The sequence below is a fragment of the Notechis scutatus genome, chromosome Z (genome assembly GCF_049901735.1).
Source record: "Notechis scutatus isolate UNSWTSFEM ecotype Mainland chromosome Z, rNotScu1.2, whole genome shotgun sequence".
NCBI classification, from domain to species: domain Eukaryota; kingdom Metazoa; phylum Chordata; class Lepidosauria; order Squamata; family Elapidae; genus Notechis; species Notechis scutatus.
The window spans coordinates 31,066,015-31,086,460 of NC_142025.1; the positions used below are offsets into that span (position 1 = coordinate 31,066,015).

Genomic DNA, 20,446 nt, shown 5'->3' on the forward strand with positions numbered 1-20,446 from the left:
CATTTCTGCCTGACTCTTGTCACTTCCCCCAGCTTCATATTCTCCCCAGGTTTTTGCAAAAAACATGTGAACAGACCTCATAACTTCATTTAGGAAATAAAAAAGTTATGTTGTGATTATTTTGCTATTCTTCTTAGACTACCAGATGCCCTGCAAAAGAAGGATGTGTTCTCCATTTTGTCCTCATTTTCTCCATATGCCAAGCATGGCCTTAAAGTCAAATATTGTCCAGCTTTTTGAGTATTTTTAATTTTTTTGGATGGTTTTCATAGCAGTAGCCATTCAAACTTTTGGTACTGTCACCTTGCAAACTGCTTTCTTTCCTTCATACAAGTATATAGACAGATTCAGTGACTTAGAATTGTATTATTTCCTGAATCCAGCAATGAGCTTCATTCTAGCCCCTTCAAATCTATGATCACTATATTCTATAAATCATGTAGATTTTTATGATGAAATTTGGAATCATGTTATTGTTAGTTCTATAGATTGCTAACATATATTCTTGAAAATAAAGATTTGTTGAAAAACCAATCTTTTTGATTCTGGAAAAAGTAAGTCCATGTTTTGTTATTGTTGTTGTTAGCATATGACATTGTTAATTAGCCAAGAGACCAAATGCTAGTGCAGAGTTTTGCTGCCAACTTACCAGATCTGTTATAGGAAATGCTCATATGCTTCCCAAAGTGTACCCCTGGAGGGTGGGACAGCTTCACACCAGAAAGAAAAATGAGCAGCTCTTCCTATTGTATCCTCCAAGGCCCCCTTCCTTCCCAGAGCTGTCTCACAAATGGACACCACAACCAGGAAGGTTCAGAGCCAGCAGGAATTTGACTGCTTGCATGGAGCACCAACTCATCTCCCTACCTATTTATCTACTAGTATAGAGCCTGCTTTTGAACTGTTAGGTGGGCAGAAGCTGAAGCGTGTGACAGGAGTTCACCCCGCCATGCAATGCTTCATCAAACCTTCATTAAGCTACTGAGCCACAATGCCTCTAAATTCCATGTTCTTGTCAGTCTAAACAAATTTTTTTGCAGTTGTAATTTTTGTTATGAGTTCCAAGAAAGTTAACTGGTTAATGTGTCCTTATTTTCAATTGTTCAGATATCTGATAACCCTATACTTCTCTTGTTTTTAGTCAGTCCCACCCATAGAATAAGACAGTGATTATCCAGTTCCGGTTAGCTCACTCTAATTGACCCAACTAGCTGCACAATAGCAAAGTCTGTTTCAGTACTGTTTGGGATGAGTTTTTATCGTTGTGACTTTCCATTGGTTTCCCTAATTTGCATTACTTTAACTTGGAAGCTGCCCAAGGAAGGTATTGGGGAGGAGAAGAAGGAGGAAAAATATAATTGAGTATAGAGAAATCTAGGAAGAGATCCGAAATCAGACCAGTCCCAATTCTATTGCAATTCCCTTATATCAAGCTTAATAATAGCAAATAGGAATTGGTAAATTTTACATGTTTTTGCTGAGTTTAGGCTGAGTGGATAGCAAAACTCAATAGTAGAGAAAGATTCTGGAAATAGAGCAAAGATAGCATTCTCATTTCCAGTTGAATGTATTCCAATATTGGAAACACAGTGTTCTTGTTTAGGTGGAACTTTCTACCAGCATATCTAAAGCAGAAAAAGGCCCACAGATGTCATCCAAATATTTAAGACTTCAGCAGCTATTTATCTTGTGAAGGGTACAATCATTCTAAGAGAAATACACAATTGTTTTGCAATTTAATTTGCAACATTATCCAGTTAGAAACAGTTTAGTGCCTCAAATTATTGGACTTACTGATGTTACTGTTTCTTTAAAAGTTCTTTGGTAAGATTCAAGTTGGTCTTGTCATGCATTGTTGACTAGTAACAAAAACAGGGTGATATAAAGTTGCAGTGGTTTATTTAGGCAACAGGGAAGTGTTCTTTCTGGTATAAGGGAACAGGTTAAAATTGGTGAGTTTGCAGGAGGCAATGGAAATGCATCATAGGAAGAGAATAGCAGCAGTGTGTTCTTGACATCAGTTAAAAAATGAGTTGCTTGCAGACAATGGTGGGAGGGAGAAAAACATGATTCCCACAAATAAAGCAAGCTACGTATATGAAATTGTGGTTGAAGAAAATGATCCAAATTCTTGTGGCTGCTTGTTTTCCTTCTGTTACAGTGCTTTGTGAGAAGACAGTCTTCTTGGAGTCAAACTGAGTGATTTTGCGAACTTGGTGTATTTATTGTGCCAGAGTAGAGAATAATTTGCCATTATCTTCTTTGGGATGCTTGTAAAGTTATTTAATTCTCCAGATTAACCTACAGCCTTGAGTTACTCTGAGTTTGGCCAAGGTTGTCTACATACTCCCTCAAGCATGTCAATGCCTTTGCACACTGCATATTGACTAGGTTGATGTAGTGATTAAAAGTACCAGGCTAGAAACAAAGAGATCATGGGTTCTAGTCCGTCCTTCGGCACAAAGCCAACTGGGTAAGCTTGGGCCAGTTACACTCAGCCCTGAAAGAGGAAGTCAGTGGCAAACAACTTTTGATAAGAGAACAGCATGGAGTTGGCAGGAATAATATTCACTTGAAGGCACCCAAAAATTTTACCTTCTTATTTGGTTTCCTTATCAATAAACATTATATAGTAAACGTTACATAGCAAAGCCATTTGAGTAGCTTGCAGTGAAAATAGAGGCACAACATTGTTACATGTTGTACTTTAGCACATTACATTTAAGATACACCAGCAGAGTATATATAAATACAGTTATGCTGTTTTTGCAGGTGGTAAGAGGGTGATAATTTTTGTTTGTTATTTTTATAAATAACTAGAGCAGTACTTTCCAAATCTGGATAAATCAACCAAAATTGGCTAAAATGGTTTTTCTTTGTGTACTGACATGCAAACCCAATCGCAACAGGCACATTTAAATAAGGACTTTCTGAGTTTTGGTTATGAAGGAAAAAGTTTGGAAAGCACTTTGCTAGAGCATGATGCTTTCATAAAATGAGTAAAAAGAATTAGCATTTGCATCTCAAAATTTACTTAGATTAATTGTTAATATCTAATTGGAGTTTCTCAGTATTTTTATGAATAACATTTCTGACATTTTAGAATAATGAATTAAAATAATGAAATACTAAGGAAATGGTGCATATATATTAGGACTGAGTATTCTGTCTTTTTTATACAAATGTTTTTCAAAACAATAATTTCATTGCAAAAAGCTTTCATATAAGAATTAATTGAAATAGAGCCACAAACTATTAAAAGCCAATAAACTTCCATTAAGGTCAAAGAGACTCCATTAAGATTTTTATTTTATGCCATATGGCTTCATTATTAATTATATCCTGATGAGAATTTTTGAATAAAAGTCGGACAGGGAACATCATACATTTAAAGCATATATTTATGATTATTGCCAGTGGCAACCAATGGAGGTCACAGGGAACACAACAAACAGCAGTAGCATGAAAATTGGCAATGCAGAAAGAATTTTCCAATTCCTGGAAGAATAAAGTTTAGTCACAAGCATTACTAGTTAAGTTTTACAGTACTTCTGCCTCCAAGATTTATATTGATGGTATATCAGTGGACTCCATCATTATTCTTCCCAGCATTGCTCAATTCAATTTCAATTTATTAAAGCTATTTGCCAGCAAACTAATTAAAAAGGAAGAGGATGTCCAAATAATCAAAACTAATGTCATATAATTATTTATAGCATTAGGTTTATTTTCCTTCTAGATTCCCTTCTGCAAAAATCTCAGTGGTCTTTTTAGTGTATGAGTATATGAAGATTGAAACCATACTTATCCCATTAAAGGGCTTTGATAGCATGCAGAAGCTTGTTATTTGCTTTAGATTACTGATTATGTCCTATCAATTTAGTACCATTCTTAAGCGACCAGATAGATAACGTTCTCCAGGATGACGTACTATAATTCAATTTCTTGCTGGATTATCATATTTTGTTTTGCTTTGCTTTATTTGCCAGAGCCCAATCAAGGTTCAATAAAGCAGTCTGTGGAATGCCACATAAATCAGCTTTTGCATGTTATACTACTTCTAGGAATATGTAAAAATATTATTTAAAATAAAGTGGAGCATCATAATGAATAATAATCATTTGAGCCAGTGATTAAATATTCAGGCTTATTTTTCACTCCAGGTGTCTCATATTGAATATAGGTAACAAAATCTCATATTCTAAGTTATATCCAGGATTTTCTTACTATTTTAATCAGCATAGATTCTAATATAAAGATTGTTTAGAAAAAAAATCAGAGTATGAACTAGAAGTAGGGCTGGGGAGAATCCCCTTGCCAATACCAAGTCTCCTACGCCACCAAGTCATTGATTCAACATGGGCAATTCTTGGCAGGGACAATTTGGTACGGGCACTCAGATGGAAAGCCAGGCAGATGAGTAAGCAGGTGGGCAGAGTGCACAACAGCATTCGGGGGCATTTCCATTTTCACATACTCTGCTGTTACTGCTGTTGCTTCCATGCTGATGTTCCGGCTGTTCAGAATTCAGGCCATTTGGCAGTGGCAATGGGTGGGGACAAGGTGGCAGCCATGTGCTTCCCATTCTCACATTCCCTGGCTGCCACTTCTTCCCCTTCACCATTCCATTACTGAATGGTCCAAACTCCGAATGGCCTAGAGCAGGGGTGTCCAACCTTGGCAACTTTAAGACTTGTGGACTTCAACTCCCAGAATTCCTCAGCCAGCTTTGCTGGCTGAGGAATTCTGGGAGTTGAAGTCCACAAGTCTTAAAGTTGCCAAGGTTGGACACCCCTGGCCTAGAGCTTAGCACGGAGGCAATGGCAGCAACCATAGTGGGGGATATGAGCCCCCAGACACCTGTGCACTTTGCCCATTCACTCACTTGCCTGCCCGGCTCTCCTCACTCACTCACCTACTCGCCATCCAGGGTGCCTGCAGCTAGTTGTCCCCATAGCTAATTGCCCATATTGAAGTGTCCTGCAATGGGCTAGCAGCATGAGCTGGCAGAGGCAACTTAGTGGTAGTGATGGGGCCATCACCACCTGGCTGTGCTGAGTAATCCTAGACCAGGGCAGGGTGGGATTCAAAATTTATATACGTGTGTGTGTGTGTGTATAATTTTTTTTATTTTAAGACAAACATACACAGACAATACATAAAAAACCATAAAACCATCTTCCATTTTGTACATACAGTGTGTCAGTTGGTTTAGAATCTTTTGTGCGATCCTTTCATAATCATTGTTCACAATTTATATTAGTCTCAAATTGTCAAACTAACATATGCTTATCTATTTATCAATTATTAATTATCCTGCTATTTATTCCATCAATATTATATTATGCTGTCATCCAATGGTTATATATGTCTACATTATATATTGTATCAGTCTATTAAACTTATATAACAAAATTATCTATTCTGTTACCTTACCATGTCTTTTTATCCAACCATTGATAAAACAAATCCCATATCATATAAAATTTTGTCTTCTTGTTCTCTAATTTCAAATGTCAGTTTACTCATTTCAGCAGTCCATATTTTTTTTAAAAAATTATTGTTTTTTTAAGACAAACATAAACAAACACAACATAAAAACATCAAACCATCTTCCATATATGTACATACAGAGTGTCGGTTGATTTACAAATTGTTTTGTGCTAAGTCTTCAATTAGAATTACATTGTATATGTTCTCATATTGTCAATCAAATATTCCTAAATACATTAATATCATTATTAATCAATCATTTGACTATACTATTATTCATTCATGTTTTATGAAATAATTCATATTTTACTTAATTTATTTTATGACAGTTCAAATTTCCATCTCAAATCTATCCTATAATCATAATTTTTTTAATAATTTCCACTTACATAGGTATTTTGCCATCTTTCCAGTTCTTTGCAAATACAATTCTAGCCGTGGTTAAAACATTTACAATCAAATATTTCAATTCTTTATTGTATATGTCTGGTATGATTCCCAATAAAAAAATCTCTGGTTTAAAGTCTATATGTTGTTTTATCATTTTTTTCAACCATGTGTGGATTTTAGTCCAATATTTCTTCGCATCCGAACATGTCCATCACATATGGTAATATGAACCACGTATCTGATGACATTTCCAGCATTTATCCAATGTATTCTTAAACATTCTCGCAAGTCTCGTCGGGGGTAGGTGCCACCTGTAAAACATCTTATACAAATTTTCTTTATATGCAGTTGACATTGTCATTTTATAATTTTGAGACCACAATTTTTGCCATTTTTTAAAATCAATCCCATATCCAAAAAATTTTCCCCAAGCAATCATTGTTTCTTTAACTTGTTCCTCCTCCAATTTAAATTCTAATAGATGTCCATAAAATTTGTAATCACCTTTTCATCAGTACCCATCAAAATTTTATCTAAATCAGTCAACTTATCATAAATACCTTCTGCTTTAGAGTCTTTATCAAACCTAGATTGTATTTGTAAATATGAAAACCAATTCATCTTTACACCTTGTTCTTCCAACGCTTTCATAGATTTAAGTTCACCCTTTCATTCAATATCTCACCATATCTAACTGCTTTTCCTTTTTATATATTATTGGATAAGAAAAAGCTTCAATAGTTGATATCCATGTTGGAATTTTTAAGTAATATTGTCTTTTTATCTTCTCCCAGTTCAAAAACAATGCCTCTCGAATATGTCTTCTAAAATACCCGTGTTTTAGTTCCCTTATACCAGAGAAAGGCATGCCATCCCAACAGCAAGTCGTGCCCTTCTAAAGTCAGTAATCTACTGTTCCTTAGTGTTATCCATTCCTTTATCCACATCAAACTTGACACCTGGTAATATAGCTCCCAACTGGGCAAGGCAAACCCTCCTGTTATTCTTGCATCTTGTAACAGTTTTAATTTTATTCTTGCTTTTTTACCCTGCCAAATATATTTCAACACAATTCTATTTAAATCTGCAAAAAACTCTTTCCCTAGTCGAATAGGAATTGTCTGGAATAAATATAAAACTCTAGGCAATATATTCATCTTAATTGTAGATATTGTCCCAATCAATGATAGTTGCAGTTTTTCCCATTTTATCAAATCTGTCGCAATCTGCTGTTTGAGTTTAACATAGTTATCTTCCTTCAGCGTACTACATCTTGGTGTAATATGTATCCCTAAATATTTAACCTTGTTTGTGACCTGTGTTTTTAAAATTTCTTCCAACTCTTTCTTTTGTCTTGCTAACATATTCTTTGTTAATATCTTTGTTTTGTCTTTATTTATTCTCAAACCTGCTACTTTTCCATATTCTTCTATTTTTTCTATTAATTTGGGTGCTGTTTCCAATGGGTCTTCTAATATAAATACCAGGTCGTCTGCAAAAACTTGCAATTTATATTCCTTTTTTAATTCTCATTCCTTTTATTTCTCTTTCTTCTCTAATATTTCTGTTCAACACTTCCAATGTTAACACAAACAGCAGAGGCAACAATGGACAGCCTTGCCTTTTCCCTTTTCTTATATCTATAGATTCTGTTAATTCTCCATTCACCATCACTTTTGCAGTTTGTTCATGGTATACTTTTTCAATGGCTTGGATAAATTTTTTACCAAAGCCCATTTGTATCAATTGCAGTAAAATAAATCACCAACTCATATTGTCAAAGGCTTTTTGTACACCTAGAAACATCAAGGCCATTTGCTTCTCAGGGTGTGCTTCATAATATTCCAGAGTATCCAGAATAATTCTCACATTGTCTTTGATTTGTCTCTTTGGCAGAAATCCATTTTGATCAGTATGAATAAAATTATTTAAGTATCTTTTTAGTCTTTCTACCAAAATTGAAGCAAATATTTTATAGTCTGAGTTCAATAGAGATATAGGTCTATAATTTTTAACTTGCTGCAGGTCTGTACCTTCCTTCGGTATAAGTGTAATGTATGCTTCTGACCATGTTTTTGGTATTCTTTTCTTCAACATAACTTCATTCATAACTACTAAAAGATAAAGATTCAATATTTCCTGAAAGGTCTTGTAAATTTCCGCTGACAAACCATCTGGACCTGGTGCTTTCCCAGCATTCTGTTTTTTTTAAGGCTTCTGTTAATTCCATCATTGTTATACTTCCTCCTAACATTGTTTCAATGTTTTTAGGTATCTGAGGTAGGTTCACTTTCTGTAGATATTACGTAATTTTTTCTTCTTGAATATTCTCTTGAAAGTACAGTTTTCCATAGTAGTCTTGTATAATTTTTTTCTTCTCCTCATTTCCATAGGAAACCTGTCCTTCTTTATTTATTAATTGACTAATCCTTCTTGCTTCTCTTTCCTTTCTCAGTTTATAAGCTAGCCATCTGCCTGGTTTGTTTGCATCTTCAAAGTAATTCTGTTTGGCATTTTTAATGTTTTGTGCTAATTCTTCTTTTTCCATTAGTCCCATTTTATGCTTAATTATATCCATCTTATTTTTAATATCTTTTTTGTGGGGACTTCTGTAAGTCTTTTTCCAATCTTTTATAGTCATCCTCTAATGTCTTAAATGTCTTTTTCTGTTTTATGTTTCTTCTCCTAGTATAATCTATTATCAAGCCTCTTGTGTAGGCCTTCATCGTGTCCCAGAGATTCTGTAAAGATGTATCCTCTTTTCTATTTTCTTTGAAGAAGAAAACAAGTTCTTTCTCTATTTTCTGTTTAAAGTCTTTTTCTTTTAATATCATATTATTTAAAGTCCATCTAGATCTCCTCTTGTATCCTTTCCAAATAACTGACACTGGATTATGATCTGCCCAAGTGCTTGTTTCTATTTCAATCTGTCGTACATTAGTCAATAATTCTGCTGACATCCATATCATATCTATTCTAGACCAGGATGTGTGCCTGTTTGAATAAAAAGTATATTGCTTCCTTTCCACATTTCTCTGTCTTCATATTTCAACATCATCTGTTGAATATTTTCCACTTTCTCATCTGTCTTTTTTATTTTTTGCTCAATCTTCTGGATTCCTTGCATAATCATCTGTAATGTCACTTCCTTCTCTTTCTCTTTTTCCTGTTATAATATCGCCTGTATAGATCGTTGTCCTCCAGATGGTGAGGGGGTTGGTATCAAAGAAGTTGGAGCTGTTGTCTTTCTAGTCATAATGCTTATCTGTAAAGAAAGAGAGAGAGAAAAAAAGGGGGGAAAGAGGAAAAAAGAAAAAAAAGGAGGGAAAGAGGAAAAAAGAAAAAAAGGGGGGAAAAAAGATGAAGGCAAACAGTTGCCACTCCAAAGGAAAAAAGGAAAAAGAAAGTCTTCAGGCACTTGTATAACTTAATCCAATTAGTTACAATGGTAAATGTAAAAAGTAAAAAATCAACAATAAAAAAGGGAAAAAAGAGAAAGAGAAATATTCTATATGTTCCTCTTAATAAACAAAAAGAAAACAAAAATAAAAGATTTACATTCTGGTTCCTGGTTTAAAAAGTCAAAATCCAATTAAAGAGGAAAAAGAAGACCAACTAGTGGGGGGGGGGGTGTAGAAAGGGAGGCAAAAGGTAAAAAGCAATTCTAATATAAAACAAGCCTCTGCCCCGAAATATCCAAGGCTCTTTGATAAATCAGCTCAGAATTTTTCAAGTTCACTTCAATCTTCTTTCTTTCAACTTCAACTCCAGACTCCAGCTATCTGTTCAGAAATGAGCATGTGAATAAACAAACTGCCATGCTCATCTCTATCTTTTCCAAAACACAGCTCAGAGTCCTTGATTGTAACACAAATTAGTGAAAGAAAAAAGAAACAATGTATCCAAGCCTCTGGGCTGCAGTGCTACTTACTTTCCTTCACTTTCACTTTCCCCTCCTCAATCTACAGCCAGGAACTAAGAGGAAAAAAAGTAAAATCTTTCCCCCCACTTTTTTTAAAGGGAGAAAAATAAATCTTAAATCAAGCAGAAGAGTCTTAATCAAAAAAGAATTTTCAAAAAGATTGTTAAAAAAGGAGAAAGTAATAAAAACAGAAATAAAAAGATTAAAAAGTACCAGCTTTGCCAAGTTCAAAATTCCAATAAAAAGGGAAAAAAGGAAAAAAAACTTTCACTTTACAATCATGCTGCTTAAACTCTTTCCTCTTCACTTTTAGTTCACTTTAATTTTTTCAGGATGTTCTCTCCAAGAAACAATAAGTAAAAGTTCATCTCACCAAACTGGCACACTTTCTCCCAATCTCTTCCGTTCCGGAGCTGTCCCAGCTTCAGCCGCTTGGAAGGTTGCCTCTCCGCCGCTGGCAAAAAGGGCTTTCCCTGGATCAACCAGGGACTTTGCGATGTCCCTGGGATCAACAGGACGTGCCCTTGTCAATCACCGTCTCTATGGGACAGTTTAGGTCCGTGGGGACTGACCAGCAGCTGAGATATCGACGGTGATCTTGGAGGATCAAGATCGGCCATCCAACTGCCACGATGCCAGCTCTGCCCTCTGGGGATTCAAATTTCTTAACAACCAGTTCTGTTTGTGTGGCCTAATTTGTGGGTGTGGTTTGGTAGTCATGTGACTGTCTGGGCATGGCTTGTATGTAAATATTATAAATATTTATGTAAATATGAATTTTTCATAAAAAGAGCAACTTTTACCCAAAATCAGGCAGAGCAGGCAGGCAGATTGAGTTGCTCACAGAATCACAGATTCATTCAGAGTTCTATCTTTCTGCAATCATTTTATGTGAGTCTGTCACATAAAATTTGCTTGCAAACTCATAAAATTAACTCACAACATGCCATGTATGCAAATATTTAATTTTTTATTTTAAAAAAGCAACTTTTACCCAAAATCAGGCAGAGCAGGCAGGCAGATTGAGTTGCTCACAGAATCACAAATTCACTTAGAGATGTCTTATCTATCTGCAATCAGCTACCTGAGTCTGCACTGAATAATAGAAGTTTCAGGCTCAGATCTGCTTTTAGATTATCCAGAAAGCAAGAAATGCAATGATTTTCTGCTTTCTAACTAATCTAAATCTCTTGGCACAGCAGAACAGCTGATGGTCGGGGGGGGGAGGGAAAAATAGCAACTTAGCAGGCAAGTTTGATGGTGGGTATGCCAGATAAGGAGTGAGTAGGCAGGCGTGGGTGGGACCAGCCAGTAGCATGATTTGATGGTTCTCCGGCAGTAGAAGCCCACCCCTGGTGAGAGTGTGTTTTGGGTGCGCATGTAGACCATTTCCTAAAACCTCAGCTGTGCTGCCCGGAAAGCTGACAAGTGCTGCGTGAGGGTGCGCACGTTTGAAAATCCTCTTATTTCCTGCTTTTTCAACTTCAGCTGTGCCGTGCAAAGCAGCTGAGGTTGAAAAAGCAGGGAATAAAGTACAGCCATGAGCCTGGGCGGGTGGGTTAGGTCAAACAGAGCAGCAGACGCCGAACCAGTTTGGTGTCTTCTGCTCTTCAGAGCTACTGGTTCTATAGAACTGGACTGTACTACCCCGCCCCTGGACCAGGGGTGTCAAGCTCAAGATCCATGGGCTGGATCTGTCCTGCAGGGTGCTTAAAGCAGGTTTCCATGGGGCCGGCCTGGAAATAGCAAAGGACCGGCCTGCAGTGCCTCTGGCAGACAAAATAGGATATGGGGGAACCATGCAAGGACACCCCATCCTGTTTTTGGCTGGGACGGCCTCCTGCAGCACACTGCTGACCAAAATTGGTGCAGGGGGCCTCATATGCCTCCCTGTGCCCTGTTTTGGCTGGCAGGGTGCTGCAGGAAGCAGTCCAGGCAAAAAATGGGGTATGGGGGGGGGCTACATGAGGGCACCACAACCCATTTTGGCCATGAGGGTGCTACAGAAGGCTGTCCAGGCTGAAAATGGGGCATGGGGGGCTTTGCACACCCTCCATGTCCCGTTTTGGCCAGCAGGGTGCTGAAGGAGGCTCCCCCCCCCAACCATCCCATGGAGAACTACAATGCTCACCTGGCCCTCAAAGAAATCCAGTTTGACACCCCTGCCCTAGACTCACTGAGATCTGGGAGTCTTTCACTGCAGATCTCTTGCACTGATTCTATTTAATCTCAAGAGAGACATGTTGACTGGGTACTGCAATCTGTTGACACACTCATTTTAATATTACGCTATACTCCTTCTAATAAAGAATATTTGTAGCTCAGGGGTGAAATGAGTCACCTGTGGTGCTCTCTGTGTTTGCTTGTTTTCTTGCAGATGTTTTATTACCCTAACTAGGTAACGCTGATGATGTTACATAGTTAGGGTAATGAAATGTCTGCAAAAAAAGAAGCTAGCTCAGAGAGTACCACAGATCCCTATACGGCTTCTTTTGATGCATATTATAGCTATTTGGCAATTTTAACCATGAATCACTTTGTACATAACTGAAAAAAAAAAATCTTGCTTAATATTATACCTTCCATAAATAAAAGAGCAAATGCTAATATAAAACTGTATATTACTAAAAATAAATTTTAAATCTTGTGCTTTTGCAGTAATTCTGATCCCACACTACTGAATCCTCAACCCCAGGTCCGCAAACCGCTACCAGTCTGTGGCCCATTGAAAACCGGGCTGCCCAAGCATCGGCAAACGTGCAAAGCTCCACTTGCACTTGTGTAATTAGGGTGCGCATGTGATACCATTCCCTCCTCCCCTCCTCACTGATGCTGCCAGTCCACAAAGCTGCCAGTCCACTGATGCTGTCAGTTCAGAAAGGTTGGAAACTGCGGTCCTAGATTATGAAATACTTTTGCTATCGGAGTTAGAATTGTGCATTATCTATTCAAGGCATTGTTTAGAAATCCAATCCAAAGATGTTTGATGGTCATTAAAACAAGTTTTTATATACTGAAAGAAAATATTACGGCTTTAGTATATGCTCTAAGATTTTCAGTGTGTATTATCAATGCAGTAATACTACATTTCTAAATCAGATATTGAAATTTATGATACATCAGGCGAAATTAAAAAAAAAACTGCCTGAGTAACTTAAGAATTTAGAGATGTAAGATAATTTACATTGAATTAAACAGACGCACTTAGGCTGGCCCATTTAGCCTGAAACCTTCTAGTTCAGTGTCTCTAGAATAGCAATTAGTAACTTGACAATTGTACTCTACTATTACAATGCATTATGTGATACACTTAATAGGAACTATAAGTATCATGCTCCTATAAGCAACTGCTTATGATTACTACCAGCAAAGTAAAATTATGCTTCCACTTTTTTTTCTTTCTTGAAGTGAATAAATCTTGGAACCAGGTTTAATGCTTTCAGATATAATCTACTCTCTCCCTCTCTACTCACTTCCAGTTTCAGTTACTATTATTTCTACCAACAGGAATATAATTGTTAAGAAACTGCAGGTGCTACCAGAAAGTTTGTCCTTAAAATAAGATAAGACTGAACATTTCTTTCCCTTTTAAAAGGTACACTATTAAAACTCTACTGGGTAATAAAGGGTCTGCAACATAAAGGAAATTTAGATGCCTTTTCTTTTTTTTGCTGCAATGAAAGAATTGTTATAAAATTTCTATTTTAAAAAGTTAATTGCAAAACTGCTCTGGAATAACTATGATTGAAGGCCTCACTAAAACAGCAGTTTAGATTTTAAATATACACGAATGCTGGTTTTACAGGATATAATAATATTAAGGATCTTTTTTGGAAATAAGAAAAAATAAGCACCCCCCCTCCACCCCCTCAAATATTAGGTCAATGGTGGAAGACTACACATGGAAGGCAATGGGTACATATTATGGCAAGCCTTAATTTTTTTAACCATCAAACTAAGCCATGAACCATGGTTTTATAAAATACTAAAGCTGTGTTCATTTATTCCATTAAGTTCAAACTGAACAATTATATTATTGTTTAGCATAATACAGGTGATCCTCAAGTTACAACAGTTCATGTAGTTTGAAATTACAATGGTATTGAAAAATGTGACTTATGACTGTTTTTCATACTTATGACCTTTGCAGTATCCACATGGTTGACTTATGACCACAATTGAACCCAAAGCTCTGTTGCTAAGTGAGATAATTTGTAAGGAATTTTGACCCATATTCCAACCTTTCTTGCTACAGTTGTTAAATTAATAACACAGTTGTAAAATGAATTTGGCTTCTCTGTTGAGGTTTGCTTATGAGAAGGTCGCAAAAGGTGATCGCATGGCCCTGGGACACTGCAGCTGTCATAAATATGAGTCAGTTACCAAGTGTCTGAAATTTGATCATGTGACCATGGGGATGCTGCAACGAGTGTGAAAAAAACTGGAAAAAAAATGAGTGTGAAAAAAGATAACTCACTTTTTTCAGTGCCGTTGTCCTTGTTTTCCAACAGTTCATTTACAAAGTTCAAAGTTACAGCTGTACTGAAAAAACTAACATATTTTTCACAGTGAGGATCTTTGCACCATGGTCATGTGATCAAAGTTCAGATCTTGGCAACTGGTTCAGATTTATGATGGTTGCAGTGTCTCAAGATCATGCGATCCCATTTTGTGACCTTCTGACAGCAAAGTCAATGGGGAAGCCAGATTCACTTAACTGGGTTACCAACTGATCACCTGTAGTGATTCACTTAACAGCAGAGACAAGAAAGGTTGTAAAACTCACTTAAGAAATGTGTCCCTGAACAGAAATGTTGGGGTCAATTGTGGTTCTATGTCGCAGACTATTGTATAAAAACTTCTGTCTGGAACCACATAAGGTCCTTTCCTTTTGTTGCAAAGCATTTCAAAACTGATGCATGTAGTATGAAATTTTTCTCATAGTAAGCCTTCAAACTGTTTTTAGAGATATTATAGTCAATGTTGCCAAGATTGCCTCTAATCATTTGTGATTTATGTATTATCAAATAATCATAATGTTAACTTATCCATTGGACTCCAGATGTACTGCAATTGCAATCAGAAATGATTTGTACAAAAATTTGAATATTTTTAGTCATTTGCAGGATGGGCTTTAACTTTACAGTAACTTCACTGATTGGCTTTAACTTTACAGTTATGCTGGTATTTCTTATTTTGGATACAATTCTATCTGGGATTCTCTAAAAAAAATTGCAATTTTCTAGATAGTGGGTTTTGTCTTTCCTGTGTTCAAGCAGTGTTCAAAGACTTATTATTGGCAGAGATGTTTTAAGCTGGATTCCTAGATTAAAATCAGACTGATAAGATTCTATATTAATAATATTGTATGTGAAAGGGATGGGGGGACGACTTGCAATTCACAAAATGATGGCAATGATAAGCCCGACAAAGTGAAAAAAGCTAAACAGAGGACCAAACAGAAACCAAAAGTATGCCTATATTTGGCACCAAAATAAAACTTTAATTTGAAATATTAAATTAAGAGGTACAGGTTTTTTTTTTTTTAAATGAAAGTAATATTCATACATGGATGCAACTGAAACTAGAACGCTTCCTGCAAGACAGTAAATAATTCATAGTGACAACTTCATAGGGAATATTGTCCTTGCACGCATTAATTTCATGGGGATGTAACCAGTGCCTTTACCCTTCATTGCGTCATTCGCTGGTCTCGTTTTACATCGTTTTGTTGCCCCTGAGATGAAAGGCATGTCTTCAATTAAAATGGAGAAGCTCCATTCCACCAGCAACAGGGGAGATTTTCGAAACTAATTTGGGAATAAATGCCTCAAGCAGCGTCAAAGCTCCTTGTTCTCAGAGCAAAACCAATTCCTGCTGGAGGAAGGACGAGGAACGAAACAAGCAGCAGTCCCCGGTAAAGACAGCCCCTCCTCCTGCTCTTTTCCCCCCTCCACCCCACGTCGGCAAATGGCAGTCAAGCAGGGCGGGGTAGGAGAGAGAGCCCGTCACTCGCCCCGAGTCTCTTCGCTGGGATGCGCAGGCGCGGGGCTAGCCGGGGCAGCGCCGCCTCCACCCGCACCTTCAAACAGCTTTTGCGGACTTTCGGCGAGCAGGCTTGTGCGAGGCTTCCTTTTTTCCTTGAAGCGGCCCGAGTGGGAAATCTTGAGATTGCGACGGTTGCCAATAGGCGATTGGTTCTCCCAAGAGTCTGAAGAGTTGGGAGGGGCGAAGAGGAGCTCAGTGGGATCCAGCGGCGGGATTTCTTTGCTTTTCTTTCTACTGGACAGAGATTTCCACCAGGTGCTCGAGGAGCTTTTGGCCCCGGGCCCGCCCGAAGGGGCTGTGGCGGCACTACTGCTCTCTGCCATATTCTGAATGCAGAAAGCGCCCCGGGTCTTTCTTCGGGGGCCAGAAGGCAGTCCGAACTTCCTAGGGGATAAAAAAATAAAAAGAGGAAACGTTTCAGCTAACTTGCCAGGGTTGGAGCCATCACTGCCTTCGGTTCAAGGAACGGAGGATGGTGGTTTTCAGGATGCGTTGCAATTTGAATGCTGCTACCATAGAGCCCTATAAGCGCTCCAACTCTGACTGCGGGGGGCACGATTTGCTACCTTCGTACCTATATCTACCAATAGGTTTGTTATTTTACTCCAGAAAAGCCACATTGGGATGTATTCCTACTCTCCAATTATGCAATAGGGCTTGAAGAATTAATCTATACATCAGCAATGCAATCCTGACTTTTCATTTTTTCAAATGTGCAGTAACCACAGGTTCATCTAACAACAGAGATATCTTCAGTATGGCTAATAATATTTACTTTTGCTCAGTCCTAAGGAAGGCATTCAAATGACGCTCATGAAAAATAAGTTGCTGCACTAAGTTTTTAATCCAGAAAATGATTGGCACAGGACATGCAAATAATGAAGTATTTATGGGAGGCTCTTATAAAATGTCCCCAATAAAGTAAAGGAAGTAAAGGAAGGAGGATATGTCTATCCCATCTACAGAACAGAGGCTTATGAAGCAGCTTATTAACATCTTACTTTCAAGGACTTGATTTTTCTCAAGTATGGTGCAGACTTTTTCAGTATCAGTTTTGTTCAAGAAGGTTTGTGTCCATGCCTAAACACAAGAGCAGAGAAACTATGTACACTTGCATTCAGCCAAGGTGCTTTGGAAAGTTAAAACCTTTCCATATGACATAGCTTCCTTTTATACTCATGAAATCATTAGCCATAGTTAAACCTTTCCAAGATTGGGCTCAGCAACCAAGAATTTAGTTGCTTAGCACTATTCATCCAAAGCTTCTTTAGTTGGAAGATTTAAGCACAGAGTATTTCCAGTACAGGGGGTTTACAATGCACAGTGCCTCCTGATAAGCTCAGACGTAGTGGCAGACTTGTAGCAAAGTTCATTGCTGTCAATTTGTAGAGATTGACAAAATGTGGCTAAAATGGTAAGTTTTCAGGTTTGGCAATTTTGTGTTTTATGTTGCCCATGATGAGCAGTACCGACAATGAGATTTGAAGACTAACAATATTCTTCCAGTTTAAATAGGGAAAGGGTTGTAAACTGCCTCACTTTTTTCACACTACTTGTTAATAGACATATACAAAAATTGAATGTAAAAGAAAAGGTGAAATAGTCCTGTAGAAGAAACTAAATTTTTATACAAGGCTCACAAATGTAGTAAGAGCTCACTAGAAATGTCACTTAGGTTTGAATGAGAAAAAAGAGCTTGAAAAAGAACACAAATGTATACTTTACAAAGCCTTCCAATCAAAGAATCTTTCCCTTGGAATAGTTTTACTTTATCATTGTCAATGGATATACACAACATCTAAAGCCATTGCCGCCCCCCAAATGAAGGGAATAATTGCTTTTTTACTTGCAAGTAACCACAAGTTACCTGCAAGTAATTTGAAGTGTGTTCCGCTTCATTTCAGAAAAATGTCCTGTTAGTTAACCAATAAATTGACAGTAGCAGAGCCAACATTTTATAGACTTTAGGATTATCAAGTAGGTTACAACATACTGAAGAAGCATAATGAGGCATCTTCCTTCCAGCAATAAGTAAACAAGAAACTCTTAACTGAGAATCATTTTATATATCTTAAGCAATGAAGATTCCTAAAGTCTCCTTCTGGCAGTGAGATGTTGAGGCAAAAGCAATGTTTCCATTAGTAAATTATGTTCCTTGCTAGTCATAGCTAGAGGGCCCTTGTTGCATTCTTTATTGGAATTAGCCCTTAAGGCAGATACTACAGAGGATATAGCAAAAGATTGCACTTTATAGTAAAAGGTATTTTCAACACTTAGTGACCCAAAACTCTAGCTTCAAAATTTATCAGCTTTAAAATAAATCCTGTAGTGTTTTCATTCAGTGCTACAGTCTCAAATCAGACCATACTCACCACTGTTCCCTATACTTTTCTGCTGGATCCTTCAGGACAGTCCGGGAAGAAAAAAGTTCTGCGGTATGAAAAAGAAAGAAAAATGTTCTGCTTGCTATGCAGTTATTGTATGTTGAGGAATGGTAAAAGTCAAAGAGGACAGGCATGTTTCAGAACAATTGAAAAGATAGTGGGGGAAGCTGGTGTACGTGTTTCATGGAGATTGCTTTAACTCCCATGATATTTGAAGTGCAGCTCCATGCATCTTTGTCCAGAAGTAAATCCAAAGATATTTAAGGAGATTTTCTCTCAAATTCAGGGAATTGTTTTACGAAGAGACGCATATAGGATTAAAGAACCCACCGGTGAGGCGCAAATCCACAGGGATTCTTGAAAACACCAGACGGAAATCCTCTTCTCCTGGCAGGGCTATTCAAGAGCGCGGAGCTGAAAGCCACCTCTGTTCCAGCTCATGCAGCGCAACCAAGCCGCAAAGAGACTCTTCCTTTCACTGAGCACCAATAGCACCCTCCACCTCTCGCGACTTTAGTCCAAGGCGCTGGTGGAAGGCAGGGGGGAGGGTATTAGGACAGACACACACTCGGCGCTGCGAGATAGGTGGGCGCCGCTCGACAGACCCCCCCTTTCCCTTTTTTTCTGGGAAGCGAGGGTGTAAGATGGGCGCTTCTCCCGGGCAACACCTGTAGGAGCTACCTACGGGCAAGAACGGAAGGCAAACCTGTGCTCTCACCTGTTCCCCCTGGAACTCACACGCTCGCTCTTGCCGACCACCAAGTGAATGGGAATAAATCCTCAAACCATCATCTCCGCGTCCCGCGGAGGGATTGTAGTTACCTGCCTTTCCTGAGAACCTCGCTACCTCAGCAACAGGCTGTCTCAGAGTCAGCCGTCTTGAAGCGCCCGCCCGTTCCAAATGGGAGCGATCAACTTTCCCAGGTGAACAGTGTAGGGTCGCGTCGTTGAAAAAGCTAACTTACCCCAAACAGTCTCTAGAGTCCACGGAAGGTAGCTGGAAAAGGAAAAGAATGCATCGTCATGAAAATACTTTTGTTCATTATTTTTAAATGCAACGTTGTACAATCTAACCCGCCCGACTCACTTTCTTAAGCGATGGAAACTGTGCTGGGTACTTCTTGCGAAAACAACTAGGAGGCAGGTGTAGGTGAGCCCTCGAGTGGAACCCGCCCTTTTCTTCTTCAAAAAAGTGATTGGTTCCTAAAGAAAAGCAATTTGACAAGCGTTAGTCGACAGTAAATAAAAACTCAGCAAGCTCTAACATTTCAAATAACAGGCAGAGATAGCTGTAACAGAGAACAGGGCAAAAAATTGATCTTTGTTGATTTAATTGGATGTTGGTGGTTGCAGTTGGCAAATTGGTTTTCAATTTTCCTCTCCCTTGTAAATGGAAGAGAAGTCTTATTGGGACTCACTAAAAGACAGGCATAACAAATATTGGTAACAAAATACACTTGAAAACCTATGGGAATAATTGCTGAAGCAAGCACCAAAAATTGAAGAGAAGGAACTCATCACATAGATAGCTATGATATTTCTTTAGCTTATTTTAATATTTGAATGTTATTCATATCTGTTTGGGGTAAGGGTGGAGATATAGTTTTTATTCTGCTTTCTGGAAGGGAGGATAATTGAACCTTAAACATATGTTCAAGCAGAGACTTTAAGAGAGGAAACAGGAGGCCCTTGCAGTTCTAGGATTTTGTTTGTTTACCATGTTCACATTAATACTTTAACATGTTTGTAGACCTGGAATGGCAGAGTTGGTGAAGTTTCTTGGGATAACCAATGTCCCGCTGCAATGATCTCCTAGACCATATTTCTCAACCTTAGCAGTTTGAAGATACTTCAACCCCCAGAATACCTTGCTGGCAGCACACACCTAGCTTGATGCCTCCTGGATGTAGAATGATAGCACATGGATACCAATTTTTGATCTCAGAAGTACAGTTGAGGGTATTTTGACCCAAAGTAGAAAGACAGTCATAGAATATAAATGTCTAAACTGTGAATAATAGCTTCATTTAAGTTTTCTGTGCATGCAGGATCAATAGTTAAGGTAGTAATAAACAATTCAGCTTATTTGTGTTTATCCATTGGCATATTTCCATTTCAGACTGATCAGTATGTCTTATAAAAAATATAACTTTTTAATTCATCTTTTGCCCACCACCAAAATCCACAAACTACAAGTTATCCTCAGTTC

The 20,446-nt window shown here is 37.9% G+C and overlaps 1 protein-coding gene across 3 annotated transcripts; it reads right to left on the reverse strand.

Moving 5' to 3' along the window:
* Nucleotides 1-15,302: 15,302 nt before the first annotated feature.
* On the reverse strand, nucleotides 15,303-19,250 carry PRR15 (proline rich 15). Of its 3 annotated transcripts, none has more exons than XM_087945545.1 (3): nucleotides 18,956-19,250; nucleotides 18,226-18,283; nucleotides 15,303-16,237 (listed from the first exon to the last, which is right to left on the reverse strand). In XM_087945545.1, exon 3 carries the CDS (start codon nucleotides 16,174-16,176, stop codon nucleotides 15,814-15,816), a length of 363 nt encoding a protein of 120 aa, XP_087801671.1. In that variant the 5' UTR covers nucleotides 16,177-16,237; nucleotides 18,226-18,283; nucleotides 18,956-19,250; the 3' UTR covers nucleotides 15,303-15,813. The 3 variants fall into 3 exon arrangements, with proteins under 3 accessions (XP_087801671.1, XP_087801673.1, XP_026529322.2); XM_087945547.1 differs by lacking the exon at nucleotides 18,956-19,250 and adding an exon at nucleotides 18,568-18,942; XM_026673537.2 differs by lacking the exon at nucleotides 18,956-19,250 and having other exon boundaries at nucleotides 18,226-18,942.
* Nucleotides 19,251-20,446: the final 1,196 nt, after the last annotated feature.